The sequence below is a fragment of the Garra rufa genome, chromosome 14 (assembly GCF_049309525.1).
Source record: "Garra rufa chromosome 14, GarRuf1.0, whole genome shotgun sequence".
NCBI classification, from domain to species: domain Eukaryota; kingdom Metazoa; phylum Chordata; class Actinopteri; order Cypriniformes; family Cyprinidae; genus Garra; species Garra rufa.
The window spans coordinates 17,241,592-17,260,852 of NC_133374.1; the positions used below are offsets into that span (position 1 = coordinate 17,241,592).

Below are 19,261 nucleotides of genomic sequence, written 5' to 3' on the forward strand. Positions count from 1 at the left end.
TAACCCACAGGTGTTTTTTTTAATGAAAAAATGAAAAATAGTAGTTAATTTCCATACACTAAATGCTAAGCAGAATTTTTTTCTTTGCTTATTAGATTCTTGGGTGTGTCAGTGAAGAACAACAACATTAATTTTGAGGCATTTTTATTTGTTATGTAGTGTAAAAAAAAAAAAAAAAGCCAACTAGGCCAAATTAAAAAAAAAAAAAAAAAGGCACAATCTAGTAAAAAAAAAAAAAAATGGTAAAAATGTAAAATTTGAAGCCTTGCCGATAGAATAAATGCCTTTTGGCAAATATTGCATCATTTTATAGCCAAATGCAGTTTTAATGGGTTTCAATGTGGACATTTTTGTCCTTAAGGTCCTGAGTGTGAGTATTTTTTGTACAGAGGGTAAAATTGATTTTTTGAAGGAAATGATGGTGAATTATTAAAATTTAAATAAAAATAAACACCTGAGCCAAAATTTATGCAGTTGACATTAACACAGGTACACTTATAACAAAAAACAAAACTGAAATGGACAAAAATGTCCATAAGGTCGCACAAGGGTTAAATGCGTCTAAAATCATTTCTAAACGTATTCAAGACCCTGGACCACAAATGTAGTCATAGTTTTTTTTTTTTTATTCGAAATGTATACACCATACTGAAACCTGAACAAATAAGCTTTCTATTGATGTATGGTTTGTCAGGATAGGACAATATTTGTCCGAGATGCAACAAAAAAATCTGGAATCTGAGGGTGCAAAAAAAATCTAAATATTGAGAAAATCACCTTTAAAGTTGTGCAAATTAAGTTCTTAGCAATGCAAATTACTAATCAAAAAATAAGTTTTAATATATTTATGGAAGAAAATGTACAAAATATCTTCTTCCCAGATAGCAATGAGTCGGCGGACCGCCGGCGGCGCTCCGGCGGCAGTAGAAGCGTCAGAATGGCGTAATCGCAAACACGTTTGACGGTGCACCGCCGGCGGCAGCCGCTTTTCGCCTTCCTACTGCCATCGTTCCGCGGCCGGCCCGCGGGCCAACCGCCGGCCTGCCGCCGTTATATCAAATGCGGCCCTTCGGAGGCAAACGCTACTTTCGAGCAATCAGTCGCCGCTTATATATATATTTTTATATATATATATATATATATATATATATATATATATATATATATATATATATATATATATATATATATATATATATATAAAGGAAAAGAAAGGAAAGGAGGTGAAGGAGGCCAAGTATGGTGACCCATACCAGGAATTTGTGCTCTGCATTTAACCCATCCAAGTGCACACACACAGTAGTGAACACACACCCGGAGCAGTGGGCAGCCATTGGAGCAGTTGGGGGATCGGTGCCTTGCTCAAGGGACTCACCTCAGTCGTGGTATTGAGGGTGGAGAGAGTGCTGTACATTCACTCCCCCCACCTACAATCCCTGCCGGACCTGAGACTCGAACCTACAACCTTTGGGTTACAAGTCCGACTCTCTAACCATTAGGCCACGGCTGAATAATGATTGATCAAACCAGACAAATTTCCATTTGACGTTTTAATTCCACATTTCAAAGTAATTTAAATGTCATTTCCTAAACCTTACCTTATCATGGAAGAGTCAAGAATAAACCCTAATGACTTAAAAAAAAAAAAACTAATATGGAATTTAATTCACATATATGATTTTATAATCGCTTCAAATGTGAAAAGTAGTTAAAATGCTGTCAGTTCCACTTCCATTCTAACTCCCAACATGCTAATCATAGCCATGGCTGCTGGTCGATTTTAGTAGAAATTCTTGTATTTCAAAGCGGCTTGCCGCCAGCCGGCCGCGGTCCATTAGACGGAGGCAACCGCCAAAGAAAATGAAGCAGTCGGCCCGCCGGCTTTTCGCCGGCGGCATCTCGCAAGAAATGGGAGTGACGTATTCGGCGGCAAACGTTTCATCCCCGCCAGCGGGACGCACCTATAGCCGTCAGCTTAGGGCCGGCGGCAATAAGAAGCCGTGCGGATATTTTTTGCTAGCTGGGTTGGAACATGATCTTTAAGTAATATCCTAATGATTTTTGGCATAAAAGAAAAATCGATAATTTTGTCCCATACATAATGTATTGTGCTACTTCTGACTTGTTTTGTGGTCACATTTAGGGACAACTGCTGAACAATTTGATGTGCTCAATATGCAACAAATCAAATTCTAATGACATCACACATCCATTCTTTTCCAATAAAGGAACAAATACATATATAAGACCCTTCATTGTCTGGTAGTGCTTACAACTGCATATCTTACTTAGTAAGTCACTTGTTTTTTTAAAAAAACAAGTCACTCTCCATGTCTGGAAACAACTGCCATGTCTGGGAAATGAGGTGCTTTAATGAGGTGTAGTAGGCATGCTGATATTGAACGCTCTGAAACATGCCAGGACTGGGTTTCACACACTCGACTGCGATATCTCCAACATCAACATGCGATAAAATTCCTAAACATACCCCCCTATAATAGGGTGCAAGAGCCTGAACAATGACTCTTCTAACTCCCTAGTAAAACTAGTATGAGTGTACACTGACTGTAAATGCCAACTTAATCTTTTTCTCAAGGCACATCCCATTTCACACACTTTCGCAGTAGTATGTTTCACAATTAATTGAGTGACATCACATCACACCTCTGATGATTTCATTCAACTGGATAAAAGCACGTGCTTTAAATGTAAGCTAAACTGTTTAATTTGAAACAACACTATGACAGAGTACATAGTGCAAGTGCTAGGGTTGGGTTGTGACACAAATTTCACAATTTCACATGCCAGTGTCAGTTGGTACTATATTACCAAAATATTTATAGTTAAAATTAATTGAATTGCATTCATATATATGAAGTTTTCGTAATATTAAAGATAGAATTACATAATTATATTTCTACTACATTTCCTTTTTCGAAATATAACCATTTAAATGGTGGCTGTTATAAAAACTTGACGGATTTATTCAAACAAACTAAACATTGATCAAAAGTAAAAAAAAAAAAAAAAATACGAATGAATGTTATATGGTGCATATGTTTAGCAAAATACTCCAATGGGTTTATAGTAACTAAATATGTATTTTCTGAGGCAAATGTGACCTGACATTGTTTACAAGCTGACGTCTTTGCGTGGTTGAATCTAGGGCTGTCGCGATAACCGCAATATCGCAATACCGCGCTATTGACGTGCATAACCGCAGAGGAATGCAACAACCGCAGCAACCGCGATATTTGCCTGTTTTCTTTTTTCCTAAGGATTTGCCCTTCTCACTTAATGCCTGTGTGCTGAATATTAAATTAGTAATAAGTTAGTAATGATAACATAATGTGTTTATTATGAGGCTCAGTAGATATGCACTTAACATGCCTAAACAGACAGCGAATGAGAGAGAGATCGACTGAGCTTGTGCGATTACCTGCGTCTGTATTTCAGATCGAGTCAGGTATGTATGTGAAACTAGCTTGTCATGTCCAAGGAAAGTGAAATCTCTGTCTTAACATCGATGCTCTGCTGGTCAGCTGAGCCTTTAAAAATGGCGATTAAAGTTGAAATGATTTTAACATCGTGTCATCGTTTCATTACGTCTCTCTTTGAATAAATAAGCGTTTTTGAACGTATAGTTGAATGAACGGATTAAAGACTTACTCAAAGATAGTCTCTTGCCTCCATCTTGTGGCGTATCAATGAAACTGCACTGACTGACAGCTCGCCTAAAACACGCAGGTGAAATACTGACAGAAAGTCTCTCATCCAGTCAGACTCGAGGGTGCGCGCTAACTGTTATATACACGAAGATTTCAGATGCAAAGCCTCTAAGTATGTCTGACATTTTTTCTTCAAAATTTGCATTTCTTTCTGGCTAGGTTTCTATGTAAGTACTGTTTACTTCACTTCATATATCAACGCGATTTGGTTTCGGTTTATTGATTTCTGAATATGACCTTACATTGTAACAGCCTACACACAATTATATGGCGGTAATACCGCATACCGCGCTACTGAGCCACTCAAAATTACCGCAAGGGAAATTCCTTAACCGCGACAGCCCTAGTTGAATCACAAATTGAGTGATTACATGAGACAGGACACGGATTTCAGTAAGTAATCTTTCTTTTAACATACCTTCGGATGTTCATTCATGTTTATTTCCTGATCAGTTCACCTGACCTTCGCGCTGCCACTTCTCTTGAACTGAGGCACTACAGCAATCCATCACTTAACATTAAACAGCGCCAAAATGGCATTTATTGTTTGAATACTGTAATAAAATGGACAGGATTTGAAATCTGAGATGTTTCATATCAAAAGTAACTAAGCACAAAACTTATTGCAATTTATTGGATGGGAGGTTCCCATCCAATCATTAACTGAATCTTTTAAGAAAATTGAGAAATCAATATTTTTAACCCAGCCCTAGTATAGTGACAAACTTACATTTGTGTAAAAACAACTACATTGATTCCTTTACAAACATTGTTTTGAATCCATCATTGATTTTCCAGCCACCACCCCTATAGAGACAATACATTCATCAAAAATTGCAGGAACGCTCAGGCGCAATATGCATATTTCTGTGGTCTGGGTGCAAGGCCACACCTGGCCTGGATTGCATGACTTATCTTCATGCAGGAGAGAGCCTGGTTAAAGGTTAACCCATGCCTTACAGATCTCAATGCAATCGTGAGAAGAGAAGGCAGCTCGTAAAGTTTTCACTTCAAAGGTCTTTGATAAAAAGACCAGTGATGAACTCTAAGACTTGATTTATCCTGAGCGGTTAACAGGATGAAGACAGGATGGTACCATGAACCAGATAACACACAGAATGTCTCTCGTTCTTGTGCTTCAAGGGCATCATGGTCAAAAAGGTCATCGTGTTCGGAAAGAAACCAGAGTAAGGCGCCTGACTTGTTCAAGCCTGTGGAACATGTGCTGAGACACAATGAACACAAACAGGCATTAACAACCAAATGTAAAATAACATAGGGGTATGGTGAAAAGATGCAATCACCGCTGTAATTTTATCTCACAGTGCACCTCTGTATGAAGGAATGTAATGATAGTCCGTGTTATAATAATCCTTCAACTCCAGCCACAGTGTTTGCCCTTGTCAGTCATGGCAGATCGTAAGCCTGAGTGAAAGGATCCCAAATGGATTACAGAATATCTCACACCATCAGGTTAATCAGTAGTCTTTGTATGTGTGTCACTAAGCAAAGTAAGGATTTTAAGCTCCCAAACCACACAGTCAGCACTTGACGAGTAATTTGAGCGGGTAAGCACATCTGCAATCTCAAATGACAGTCATTCCACGCAATTTATGAAAATAAGAGAAAATGTTTGACTGACTCCCTGTTAAGCAAATGTTCCTCATTTTTCTTGAGAGTTCAGGTGTTTTGTAAGCCTCTAAAGTACCATGATACTTCTAAGTTTTAAAGTATGACTGTACATTAATAAATGGCATCACCTAGACCTTTAATGTTTTTAAAGAAGTTTCTTAGGCTCATCAAGGCTCCATTTATTTGATAAAAAATACAAGAGAAAGCTGTAACTTTGTGATATATTATTGCAATTTAAAATAACAGTTTTCTATTTTAATATTGCTTTAAAATATAATTTATTCATGTGCAGCAAAGCTGATTTTACAGCATCATTACTCCAGTCTTCAGCGTCACATGATTCTCTAGAAATCATTCTAATATGCTGATTTATTATCAGTGTTGGAAACAGTTGTACTGCTTAATATTTTTGGACATGTGATACATTTTTGATGAATAAAAAGTTAAAAAGAAATGTGTTCATATATACACTACCATTCAAAGGTTTGGGTCAATATTTTTTTTTCTAAAAGAAATTAATATTTTTAATTTAGCAATGATGTGTTAAATTGATTAAAAAGAAGTGATAGTAAATACTTACATTGTTAGAAAATATTTTTATTAACCTGTAAAAAGTACCACAGATTCCAAAAATATATATTCAGCAGCACAACTGTTTCCAACACTGATAAGAAATCAGCATTTTAGAATGATTTCTAAAGGATCATGTGATATTTAAGACTGGAGTAATGGCTAATGAAAATTCAGTGCTGCATCACAGAAATAAATTATATTTTAAAGTATAATAAAATATGAAACCAATATTAGAAATTGCAATAATATTTCACAATAGTACAGTTATTTTCCGTATTTTTTAACAAATAAATACAGCCTTGATGAGCATAAGAGACTCCTTTAAAAACATCAATAATAATTCTGATCCAAAACTGAACATCAGTGTCTTTTCAGAATTCTTTCATGAATAAAAAAAAAAAAAAATACAAAATATTTCTGTCACTTTCTACAACTAATGCTGAATAAAACTATTAATTTAGCAAAAAACTAAAACAAAAACAAACAAACAAAAAACAGTCCACAATACCAGTCTCAAGTAGCATAGATATATTTGTAGCAATAGGCAAAAAAAATTGTATGGGTAAAATTGATCAATTTTCCTTTTATGCCAAAAGTGATTAGGATAAGTACAGTTCATGTTCCATGAAGATATTTTGTACTTCTTTTTTTTCACCCTCAGATTTTCAAATAGCTGTATCTCTCAAATACTAACAAACATACATCAATGGAAAGCTTATTTATTCAGCTTTCAGATGATGTATAAATCTCAATTAAAAAAAAAATAGACCCTTATGACTGGTTTTGTGGTCCAGGGTCACATATATATCTTACTGACCCTGAACTATTGGGTGTTTAAATACTTTCTCAGGCCACTGTACATCAAAGTACCATGGTGCAGTCATAGTACTTTTTAATGAACAGTATAAACAAGAATCTTGACATACCATTCAAATGAGCCATCTAGTAAACTTTTAGAGCTGTAGATAAAAGGCTCTGGTCTGGCCTTTGCCTTTTTTTTTCCTGATATGGAGCAGAATGCAGTCCAAGGGCAGGGCCCTCAATGGGAATTTTGAAGTGGAAAAGCCACAGCTAAATTAAGAAAAACTGCAGATCCTACAATGAGCTCATGACTCACCACAGGGCATCAAGACATTTACAGTCTCTTTCTTACTCTATTTTCCCTCCTCCAACTCATTCAGTTCTCACACTGAAAACTAGATTAAAACCTGCTTGGCTGTGCATACCATAAACAAATAGGCTATCAAGGCTACTGCCACTCATACTCTGTTCCTCTCTATGCAAACACTTCAAACCACAACTACATGATGAATCCTTTTATCTGAAGAAAGACTCTGCAATGTTGAGCAAAGACTAAATGTTTAAGGCCAACATGAAAGGCGTTTGTAACCGAGCAATGTGATGCATTTCCAAAACAGGATATTCAATGAGAACAAAAAGCAGTGTGGGCCTTGAAGAGCTTGAATATTCTGACAAAAGATGGCAAGGATAAATAAAGCAGCATGTATTACAAAGTAAACAGTGTTAAGTAAATATCGTCTGCTCTAACAAATTTACACTCAAACACGCGCAGAATGTAACTTCAACTTAATGCAGAGTAGAGACCCATTTACGTGGTTGGTTAACCCTGAGAACTTCCTGTTCTGAGTGTTTCAGACACAGGTGTATCCCCTTCGAGATCTCTCTGGGACATGTTGACAGCTGGCTGCTTGACAGACTAGCAATGAGGGAATGGGCTGGGTTTGCACAGCCACATGTGTCACCAGCCCTCCCGCTCTAAACCAAATATTCCTCCGCAATCTCACCATCTTCATAAACATGATGAATAGAGAGTAATTGGAAGATAAAGAAACAGACTAAACAAGAAGTCTCAACAGTCGATGCAGCATATTTTAGACAACACTACCAGTCAAATGTATTTTAATGTTTTTTAAGGAAGTCTCTTCTGCTCACCAAGTCTGCATTTATTTGATCTAAAGTACAGCAAAAACAGTAAAATTCTGAAATATTTTTTACTATTTAAAATAACTGTTTTTTTAATTTAAATATATAGTAAAATGGAATTCATGCCTTTGATCAAAGCTAAATTTTCAGGATGATTATTATAGTATTTAGTGTCACATGATCCTTCAGAAATCATTCTAATAGGCTGATTAGGAAACATTTACTGTTATTATTATTAGCAATATTTAAAACAGTTTTTTTAGGATTCTTTGATGAATAGAAAGGTCCAAAGATCAGCATTAGAAAGAAATTAAAGAAATTAATACTTTTATTTAGCAAGAATGCTTTGATTAAAAGTGATGATAAAGCCATTTATAACGTTACAAAAGATTTTTATTTCAGATAAATGCTGTTCTTCTGAACTTTCTATTCATCAAAGAAACCTGAAATAATTCTACTCAGCCGTTTTGAACATAATAAAAAAAATAATGTTTTTGAGCAGCAAATCAGAATAACATAATTATTTCTGAGGGATGATGTGACTGGAGTAATGATGCTAAAAAATTCAGCTTTGAAATCACAGGAATAAATTACATATTGAAAAATATTCAAATTTTTACTGTTTTTGCTGTGCTTTGGATTAAATAATGCAGGCTTGGTGAGCAGAAGAGACTTCTTTAAAAAAAAAAAACATTAAAAATCGTACTGTTCAAAAACTTTTGACTGTCAAACTATGTTTCCTTGGATGATGGAAAAGTGAACACACAACACGCTTATATTGCTCACTGCTGACAGATGTAGAAACTTAATTGTCCTGGGACAGCTGGAAAATAGCTCAAGTACAAAGTCTCCCAACCTCTGACCAAAAACCAGAATCCTGCTGCTCTGAAAATACGCTTTATCCCAAAGTACCTCCTTCTGTCACAGTTGAAACTGTATCAAGTACAACCCTGAGTTAAAGTTTTAGTTCTCCAAATCAGAACAGATTTGGAGAAAGTTGGCATGGCATCATTTGCTCACCAGTGAATCCACTGAAGTCAATGGGTGCCGTCAGAATGAGCATTGAAACAGCTGATAAAAACATCACAACGATCCACAAGCAACTCCAGTCCATCAATTAATCTCTTATGAAACAAAAAGCTGTGCGTCTGAAAGAAAAAATATCATTAAGGCATTTAAATCTATAATAACACTTTCTCAAGTGGAAAACGTTAATCGCCTGTTGTCCTCTCACAACAAAATAAACCAACATAATTGTTTAGAACTCTTTTCACTTGTAAACAGTGCTTGATCTGAGCATGTCACTTGTGGATAATTGTAACATTTGATCAACTCTCATTCTGACGGCACCCATTCACTGCCAAGCAAGAGATGAAACTGTTCTAATTAAAAAAACAAACTCATCTACATCTTCGATGGCTTGAGGGAGTAAAAGTCCTTACATTTTTCATTTGGGGTGAACTATTAATTGAATCAGCTTTGCAGTGATGTCTTAACAAATTAACGACACTACCACACTGTTGTCATACGGTTCTTGGAAAACGCACAGAACAAACACCCAAACCATGCCTGTCATAGCATTATTCATCTGTACATAGAAGCCCAAACAGCTGCCAGCTTCTAATTGTCGTCAATTATACTAGTTACACCATCCATGCAGTGTTGCACAACAACAGATCTCCCAACGTAAGCAATCCATTTAATTTGACAGGCGCATCTTCATTAGGTTTTGTAACACATGGAAAAAACGAATGACACACAGGGGGGGGGGGATGTGAGCGAGGACACTTGAGGACATGACCTGCCAACGACCTTAAGATGTCATCAGCGCTGTGCTCTGCTCAGCTGGCAGAACAGGTGAAAGAAACATCCTCTTAGATGCTCCCTGACAGAGTCCAGTAAAAATAATGCATACAACTCAATTTCACAAGCTTGGCATCTCAGGATGAAGCTGATAGTGTATTCCCAATGGAATTTCTAACGTAATTGGATTGAGGGAGGCTAGTTTGGAATGACAGATAATTAGCAGCTGGTCTCCTTTAACTCCCCTTGTCATTCCATTCTAAAGAGTCCAGGAAAAATGTGGTCACTCCCTAACAAATGGAGCTCCATAGATTTAAGCTTTGGAGATGGGGGTTTGTTTGTATAACCCTCATGCATCTGAATCGAAATCTGAACAGGTCAGGGTACTATTTTCATGAATAACATATAGTAGAGTATAGTAACATGTGAGATCCATGTGGTCATATAAACACATGACAGTTGCTGTGTATTAAACCCTAGTGAGCCACCACGCGACTATGACGCCCTAAAATGCTGTCTATTTAGGGAACTCACTCAAATATGAGCAAAAAGTGTTGGAAAGTTTGACTCTTTTCCGCGAAATCAGTTTGCTTCGAAACGCTTCGAGAATGATTCTTTTACGTTATGACGTAATCACGTGGTCGCGTTTTTATTATAGTTTCTTAATATAAATGATTATTTATTGTAATTTCGAGCGTTCTAGATTGTTTTTAAAAACCCTGTGTTATTTCAGACTAACGTATACATCGTTTATTAGGTTAGAAAACTGCTCTGACCGATTCTCGAAGGAATCGTTTAGTCAGGTTTGTGTTTCATTGAAAATATCCGACCGGTTCATCAACCAGACATCTCAAAACAATCTTCAGAAACATTATTTTATCAATCCGCACACTGACACTCACACACACCCACGTGTGAGTACAAAGCTCGTACGTCAGAAAGCGTAAAGTGACTTTGCGCTTTGATTCTAACTGAAATGAATGGCGTGTCAAGCACTTACCTTGATTAAAGCACGCCAACTTCAAATCCTCCAATCTGTAATACTGCATAAGAGAAACCCAGCAGTGATGGGAACTTGCTCTCAAACTTGAGCTGGACCTTTCTTTCCCTCCTGTGTGAATCCCACCGACGAGAATATTTACCTCAGTGGGACACTGAAAAGTCGCGTTTGCAGTTGCTTAGATCACTTAAGCAGATGTAGCAAAGATGACTGCTGGAGATTTACGTATGTGAAAAAACAGATAGGCATGCTCTGGTTTAAAGTGAGTACTATGCCAAAGGAACATGTACTCAGCAATGGTTTGAAGCTAATGTTACCAGCCGGCACCCTCTCTCTCTCTCTCTCTCTCTCTCGTTCTTTCTTTTTCTCGCTCACTCACTTGCACGCTCACTCTCTCTCACGAAGAGACGACTACCAGGAAGTTCCCGAGCAATCCCACGACTCATAAAAATACATGTATTTTCACCTTATCGTATGAGCGTTTAATGAGTGTTTTGTTATCAAGACTATCCTATTTCATTCATTAGATTTATTTTTATGTTTAAAAGCAGGAAAGCACAGCTTACTTTTCTCGCATAAGTAACCGTACGTGCTTATTCAGAACGAACAGACTCATTTGTATGTGTACTTTTAGTTTAAAATAACTATATTTATCAATCTTGTGGTTTGAACGCTTGCCTGTGTCATTTAAGATAAGATAGGCGTTACTCGAAAGCACGCTATAGCGTTATATCGCCCTCTATTGACAATACAGTCAAGACAGCTGCTGCAGCACCGTCAATGAATGCATTACAAGGGATCTTCAATCCTTTTCAAGGGCCCCTTGGGTGTATAGATAGATTGTAGTGTTATTTTAGTATCATTGTGGTACTATTTTTATGAGATTATGACACTATAGTAATGTTTTTTAAGAAGTCTCTTCTGCTCACCAAGCCTGCATTTATTTGATCCAAAGTAAAGCAAAAACAGTACAATTCTGAAATATGTGTACTACTTAAAATCACTGTTTTCTATTTGAATGTATTTTTTAACTGTAATTTATTCATGTAATCTTAAAGCTGAATTTTTAGCATCATTACTCCAGTCTAATATATATGTTTTCCATTTCCATTTCCATTTTAGTTAAAGTTTTAGTAATGTTGAAAACTAATTAGACATTTTTATTAGCTTTTTAATGTCCATATAGGTTTTGTTCCAATTTTAGTTCAGTTTTACTTTTAGTTATTTTAGTAGGCTACATCAAGCTAAATTAAATGAAAATGACAAAAAGAAAAATATAAAAGAATGAAATATAAAAGTTAATTTGACTTCAAGTAATTATTTTTTTAATAGATTTAGTTTTAGCAAACTATAGTACTCTGGATAGAGTAAGAAGCAGGTGCTACATACGGTATGGCCTATAAATCTGGCGTAACACGCAACATGAATGCACTAACACTGATCCAAATACAGCAAAATGGTAAAATTGTAAATATTTTTATTATTTAAAATAACTGTTATCTATTTGCATATATTTTAAAATGTAACTTATTCCTGTGATTTCAAAGGGGAATTTTTAGCATCATTACTCCAGTCGCATGATCCTTCAGAAATCATTCTAATATTCTGATTTGCTGCTAAAAACATTTAATATTATTATTATCTTGAAAACAGCTGAGTATAGTTTTTTCAGGTTTCTTTGATGAACAGAAAGTTCAGAAGAATGATCTGAACTTTCTGTTATTTCCCAAATAAATTATACTGACTCTAAGCTTTTTGAATCTTTCTATTACTCAACTGTTTTAAATATTGCTAATAATAATAATAGTTTCTGGAACAGCTAATTAGCATATTAGAATGATTTCTGTGACATTGAAGACTGGAGTAATGATGCTGAAAATTTTGCTTTGATTATTAGAATAAATACATTTTTTAAAATATATTCAGATAGAAAACAGTTATTTTAAATAGTAAAAATATTTCAAAATTTTACTGTTTAGCTGTACTTTGGATTAAATAAATGCAGGCTTGGTGAGCAGAAGAGACTTTCTCTTACATTAAAAAATCTTAAAAATCTTACTGTTCAAAAACTTTTGACTGGTAGTGTACATTAATATATTACTGCATTTTGCCAAGCCATTTAAATATTCATTATTTACACAGTCATATACTTAAATATTTAAATTTTAATTTTACTTAATGCATTTTAATGTGAGTCAATAAAATGTTTATTTATTTATTTTATACTAAAATTAAATGTGAGATGAATGAGCCCCAGTATACTCAGAACATTCTACATCTGCACTGTGGAGAGCATCCTGACTGGCTGCATCACTGCCTGGTTTGGAAACAGCACCGCTGGCAACCACAAAGCTCTGCAAAGGGTTGTGCGAACTGCCCGCCACATTGTTGGAGGTGAGCTTCCCTCCCTCCAGGATATCTATACCAGGCGGTGTGTAAGGAAAGTCAGGAGGATCATCAGTGTCTCCAGCCACCCGTCTGCTCTCAGCCACAGACTGCTCTCTCTGCTGCCCTCAGGAAGACGCCTCCGCAGCATCCGATCCCGCACTAGCCGACTAAGGGATAGCTTTTCCCCATGGCTACCAGGCTAATGAACAATCAGAACTAACACACCTAGCAGCATACTCCCACTATATCATATGCCACGCACTGCCCTTTATCACTGGACTCTATGCACACATTGCACCTAATACAATAATATATCTGTTACACTGTAAATCATCCAATACACATCCATGTCCTTGCATATCCATCTATACATAATCCACTGCACCTCTGCACTGTTGACAATCTTCCTTAGTGGAATCTGAGTGTGCTACACACAGGTGAGTGGGCCATACAAACCACCTGTAGCATCACGCTCTGCTCTATTTGCACACTCACAATATGAATAATATATGTTTATAATTGCACTGAAATCTTTGCACTTGTGCTATCCTCCCCAATCTCTCTTCTGCCCAATTTCATATAAAAATACCTCTTTTGCACATTTCTTCAAAATACAGCTCAACTTGCACTTGTATTGCTAACTGTAATATGTCTAATCGTACACTGTGTGTATACTATGTATGTATGTATGTATATATTGCATATTGTCACTCTGTATAATCCTGTAGGTATGTAACTGTCTATATGTAAATTTTCCCTGCACTGTCCGGAGCTCGCTCCCAAGAATTTCACTCACCTAGGCACAGGTGCTGTGGTGATGTGACAATAAAAGTGATTTGATTTGATTTGATTTGATTTGACATTGACCCCTTAGGGCTTGAAGACCCCCAATGTGGTACAATGACAAGCAAATTAATCTTTAAATGTACTGTAAAATACAGAGATTTTCCACTGGCATTTTCATGGTCAAATCAATCATTCTTTCAGATTCTATTTGACTCGACCAATTCTGTGACTGTGACACACAGTCACAAAATCACACCCATTCATTTTAAACACCTCTTTTTTCAGTCCACATACGCTGTGACGCACTCCTTGTGAAAGGAAAACCTGTCTAAACATTTCACTGTATCAGTAAACACTGTTGAAACAAAATCCCCATGTCAAGGTGACCTCACGCCTGATAATCCATGTGAAGTGCAGTGTCATGCAGTAGCCAGAGGGTGGAGTGATCGATTCTGCCCTTGTGCTCTTCAACGTTCAACCCACCACCAAACGCACATTAAGCACCGGCTGAACGGAGAGGAAAGGTTGTATCCTGTTGACAAGGCAATGTCGGACAGACAGGCTGTTCTAAAGGGTGTATCCGTGTCTCCTGTCACCGGTCGAGTGGAAATGGGCATTACAGTTACTGTTCCTGCCTTTATCAGTTATTTAATAATAGTACAGCGTTTTTCGTTCTTATTAATGCGCCTTCCTCTCTTTTTCCATCTCAAACTCACTCATAAGCCAACACACCCAACAAGGGTGACATGACCTTGCCAGAAAGTCAGGAAAACTATGCCGTTCCGGAATTTTCAGCATCATTTCCTCATCCAAGTAGCATTCCATTCTAACCGCTAATAAATCGCTAAACTCAAGTGGTTCCCAAACTAAAAAAGCTTTTGGTTAGCAAAATATGCGCAAACAGATTCTTATCAGCTAGATTCCAGCATTAGATTAAACGAACCACGAAGAAAGTTCTTCAAACAGAACAAACCAACTCACAAAGAACAGTTTTTCCAAAAAAAGAAAAAAGAAAAACATTTTTGCGTTAAAAGGGCATGAGTGCTTTCCCTTCTTGCCAACCTAGAAACATTTATACCATCCATAAGAAAAGTCAAACTTCTGTCAGACTTAATGCTAATTTTCCTTGCACACAGATTGATTTTAGTGTGCACCCACATTCCTTGGACTGTATTTTTATTAAACAGCAATCCAGACCCATTCCTCATTATACAGAGCCTCTTAGAGATACAAAATATCGACTACATATTCAGTTCTGAAATGGTCATCTGTGTATTGAGTATTGTAGAAGCAATGGTATTTATTCAAAAGCTAGTCATAATCCAAACCATAATTAACACCAGGCATATTTATTATAGCCTACTATCATTTGCAGTGGTTGCTTTTATTATAAACAAGCATATGCTGACAATCAAGATCTTGCTTACAGCATGGAAAATTCTAATGAGCTTCGTTTCAGGGCATGCAAATCTATGGCACACTTTGTTGAGCCTAAAATATCCTGACAGCTATTACAGTAAGTATTTTGTTTTTATATGTCTGTGTTTAGTTATTCAAATTAGTTTATCCAAGACTATTCTTACATTCATTTTACATGTATTCATTTTAGCAGAAACTGTTATCTAAAGTGGCTTACCTTAGTGCAGCTTTGGCAGTAAAACTCTCCATTTTTCCCTGGAGGCAGTATGATTTCTCCTGTGGGTATCAGCTGGATCTTCAACTCCATCATGTTGGGTCTCGTTGACTTCGTACGAGTGTCCTTCCTCACTAGCAGTCACTCTGCTCTGTGTGAGGGGCGACTCAACCCTCACTGGTGCTTCTGCTCTGTTAGATACAGGAGAAAGAGAGACAACAAGGATACAAACAGAGAAAGATGAAGTAAATCAAGCTGTTTAGTGCTGTAGAATTTACCTGTCGCCAAATAGAGAGTCAATGCGAGTTAGTATAGATGTGTGAAGGGTGTCCAGGGTTCGTCTCACAGCCAGATGTGCACTATAATTAAAGATTCCTGACGCTGAGCTGCTCTGAGCACTGAGAGACTGCCGTCAGGGCTTCCTCTAGGCTTCAGCATCCTGTCCTCGACATTCCCAAGGTAAACACCGGAGGAGCCCACTCCATTTCCCCTGCACACACTTGAATCAGATACGCTGCCACACGCTTCTAAAAAAAGTAACTTTCCTTTGTATTTTGATGATGACAAGTTAAAGGAAATATCATTTTGAACGAGGGGGTATGTGGGGTTGGATGTAACATGGCTTGACAGACAGGTGGTGAAGTCCTAAAACAAACAATTCACTGACCTTTAGCCTAAAAATGTTGACCTCAGCATTCCTTTAGGCACTTTTAAGTACAGTTGAAGTCAAAAGTTTACATACACCTTGCAGAATCTGCAAAATGTTAATTATTTTAGCAAAATAAGAGGGATCATACAAAATGTATGTTATTTTTTATTTAGTACTGACCTGAATAAGATATTTCAAATAGAAGATGCTTACCCTTGTTTGTCCTGAACAGTTAAACTTCCCGCTGTTTCAGGTCCCACAAATTCTTTGGTTTTTCAGCATTTCTGTGTATTTGAACCCTTTCCAACAATGACTATATGGTTTTGAGATCTATCTTTGTACACTGAGACAACTGAGGGACTCATATGCAACTATTACAGAAGGTTCAAATGCTCACTGATGCTCCAGAAGGAAAAACAATGCATTAAGAGACGGGGTGAAAACTTTTGAACAGAGTGTACATTTTTTCTTATTTTGCCTAAATATTTAGTACTGCGCTTCAGAAGCTACAGAATATACTTACATGTTCCCTAGAAGACAAAATAAGTAAAATTTACCCTGATCTTCAAATTCAAAAAGTTTTCACCCCCGGCTCTTAATGCATGTTTTTTCCTTCTGAAGCATCAGTGAGCATTTGAACCATCTATAATAGTTGCATATGAGTCCCTCAGTTTTCCGTAGTATGAAAAGATGGATTAAATACACAAAAATGCTAAAAACCAAAGAATTTGTGGGACCTAAAGGATTTTTCTGAAGAACAGTGGCCAGTTTAACGGTTCAGGACAAACTAGGGATGCAACTATCACTGAACAAAAATCATACAGGTAACAACACAGTATTAAGAAATCAAGCATATGTAAAATTCAACTATTATCTTTTGTGGACTATTTGTAAACGTCTTTTATGTGAAATATCTTCTTCAGGTCAGTAGTAAATAAAAAATAGCATGCATTTTGTATGATCCCTCTTCTTTTGGTAAAAGAAGATTCTGCAACTGTTGACTTCAACTGTATATAATTCTCAAAAACGTGATCGTCTGTGTTAAATGTGCTTGTAAAATATAGCTTGTTGAAGGGGAAATGACAGTGACACACATCCTCTGACCTGTGACATTAGTTGAGGCATTCATGATTTCTGGGCATCAACAGGAAAGCATAGCCTTGGCATCCCAGAGCACGGTATGATCTAAATTTGGTTAAAGACAGATCTCTGTCAGCATAGCATTTAGTGAGTTACATAAAAATGACTTATTATGGTTTTATATGATGATACGGTTTAATGACTCCAGTTGTCTTGCGTGCTGTGAGCACTAAACACAACAGATGGTCAGCATAAGAGCAAAAGAGAAATGACAAGCTGAATGAAGGATCTCCAGAAACACAGATGAACAGCAGCTGGTTTAGACGACGAGACTCTGAATACTAGTGTTATGATATCCTGTTTGTAAAAGAAAAGGAAATCGTGGACTCATTTGAGGTGTGGTAAGTGAGAATGGGTGAAGGGCAGGACAAAGATAATGGATAACTCTAGCTGTTTTGACATGGTAAACAGTACTGCATGAGTTATGTAAGACGCCATTTAGAATAGCTCTCTCCAATGTGACTGCCAACAACTAGGCTGTTTTAGAGGAAAAGGAAGCATCACATATTTCAGTGGCATCCTATTTCCTCTGTCTTGCTCTTATTCCTTTGCAGCTTCACATGCAGTATTTCTCAAGTCTCTGCTGTCTTTTTCTCAAAATTTTTGTTTTCTTGTGACACATAAAATGAAAAGATGCAACTCTGTATTTTTCTGTGATAAAACAGTACCCTTTCTCGTTCCTTTAAAATGTCGCCATGGTATGATTTGCAAAGAGATTGGAACATGTCTGTTTTGGCTCTGTACTTGTTTTGGCTTTTAATTAAATATGTATTAAGTTTTGTATTATGTTTTAGTCTGATTGAATGAATGGTTGTTGGTATTAATATATGCAACAGCACCACCTGCTGGAAGCGTTATGTTACATGTACAGTTCTAAAATAGTGCGAGACGGATAGTGCACGTGTAATGCAACGAGTATATTGAATTAAATTGTTGTTTCATATTAGTCCTTACAATTACAAGCATATTATGTGCTCCCTAAAGAAGTCTCTTCTGCTCACCAACCCTGCATTTATTTGATCCAAAGTACAGCAAAAACAGTACAATGATGAAATATTTTATTTAAAATAACTGTCTATTTGAATATATTTTAAAATGTAATTTATTACTTTGATTTTAAAGCTCAATATTTAGCATTATTACTCCAGACATATATTCTAATATTCTGATTTGCTGCGCAAAAAACATTTATTATTATTATGTTGAAACAGCTGAGTAGATTTTTTTCAGGTTTCTTGTTGAATAGAAAGTTCAGAATAGCATTTATCTGTAATAGTAATGTTTCGTAACATGATAAATGTCTTTATCATCACTTTCGATTAATTTAAAGCATCCTTGCTAATAAAAGTATTAATTTCTCTATATTTTTTTTTTCATTTTATTTCAGCTTTTATTAAAGCTTTTTATTTCAGATAAATGCTGATGTTTGGATCTTTCTATTAATCAAAGAATCCTGAAAAATGTACTCAACCGTTTTAAATATTGATAATAATAATAATAATAACAATAATAATAAATGTTTCTTGAACAGCAAATTAGTATATTAGAAATTCTGAAGGACCATGTGACTGGAGTAATGACGATCACAAGAATAAATTACATTTTAAAATATATTCAAATAGAAAACAGTTATTTTAAATAGTAAATATTTCGAATTCGTTTTTGATGTACTTTGGATCAAATCAATGCAGGCTTGATGAGAAGAAGAAACTACTTTAAAAAACGTTAAAAATCTAACTGTTCAAAAACTTTTGACTTGTTTCAGACTTTAGTAAGTATTTCTGGGCAAAATACTTAATTACTTACTTATACAAATAAAAAAGAAATAGCATAATTTGTGAAAAATAGTCCTAAAGTGGTGAAAAATAGCAATAAATTAATAACACAGTAATATATCCTGCCAATTTAACGATTAATATTACATATTATCTCAATATAAAATGCGTGTCATTTTTTTAATGATTTGATACATTTGTATAATAAAA

General features: G+C 36.1%; 1 protein-coding gene across 2 annotated transcripts in view; it reads right to left on the reverse strand.

The window, feature by feature from the left end:
- myo1cb (myosin Ic, paralog b) overlaps positions 1-15,884 on the reverse strand; it is a 65,291-nt gene extending 49,407 nt beyond the window's left edge. The window contains exons 1-2 of one of the 2 annotated variants that reach the window (XM_073817204.1): positions 15,766-15,884; positions 15,491-15,678 (exon numbers count right to left, since the gene is read on the reverse strand). In XM_073817204.1, coding sequence (XP_073673305.1) covers positions 15,491-15,583 — 93 coding nt within the window. In that variant the 5' untranslated portion in view covers positions 15,584-15,678; positions 15,766-15,884. Of the gene's footprint in view, positions 1-10,680; positions 11,028-15,490; positions 15,679-15,765 lie in introns of those variants that run through there. The other variant, XM_073817207.1, reaches the window with a different exon arrangement.
- Positions 15,885-19,261: the final 3,377 nt, after the last annotated feature.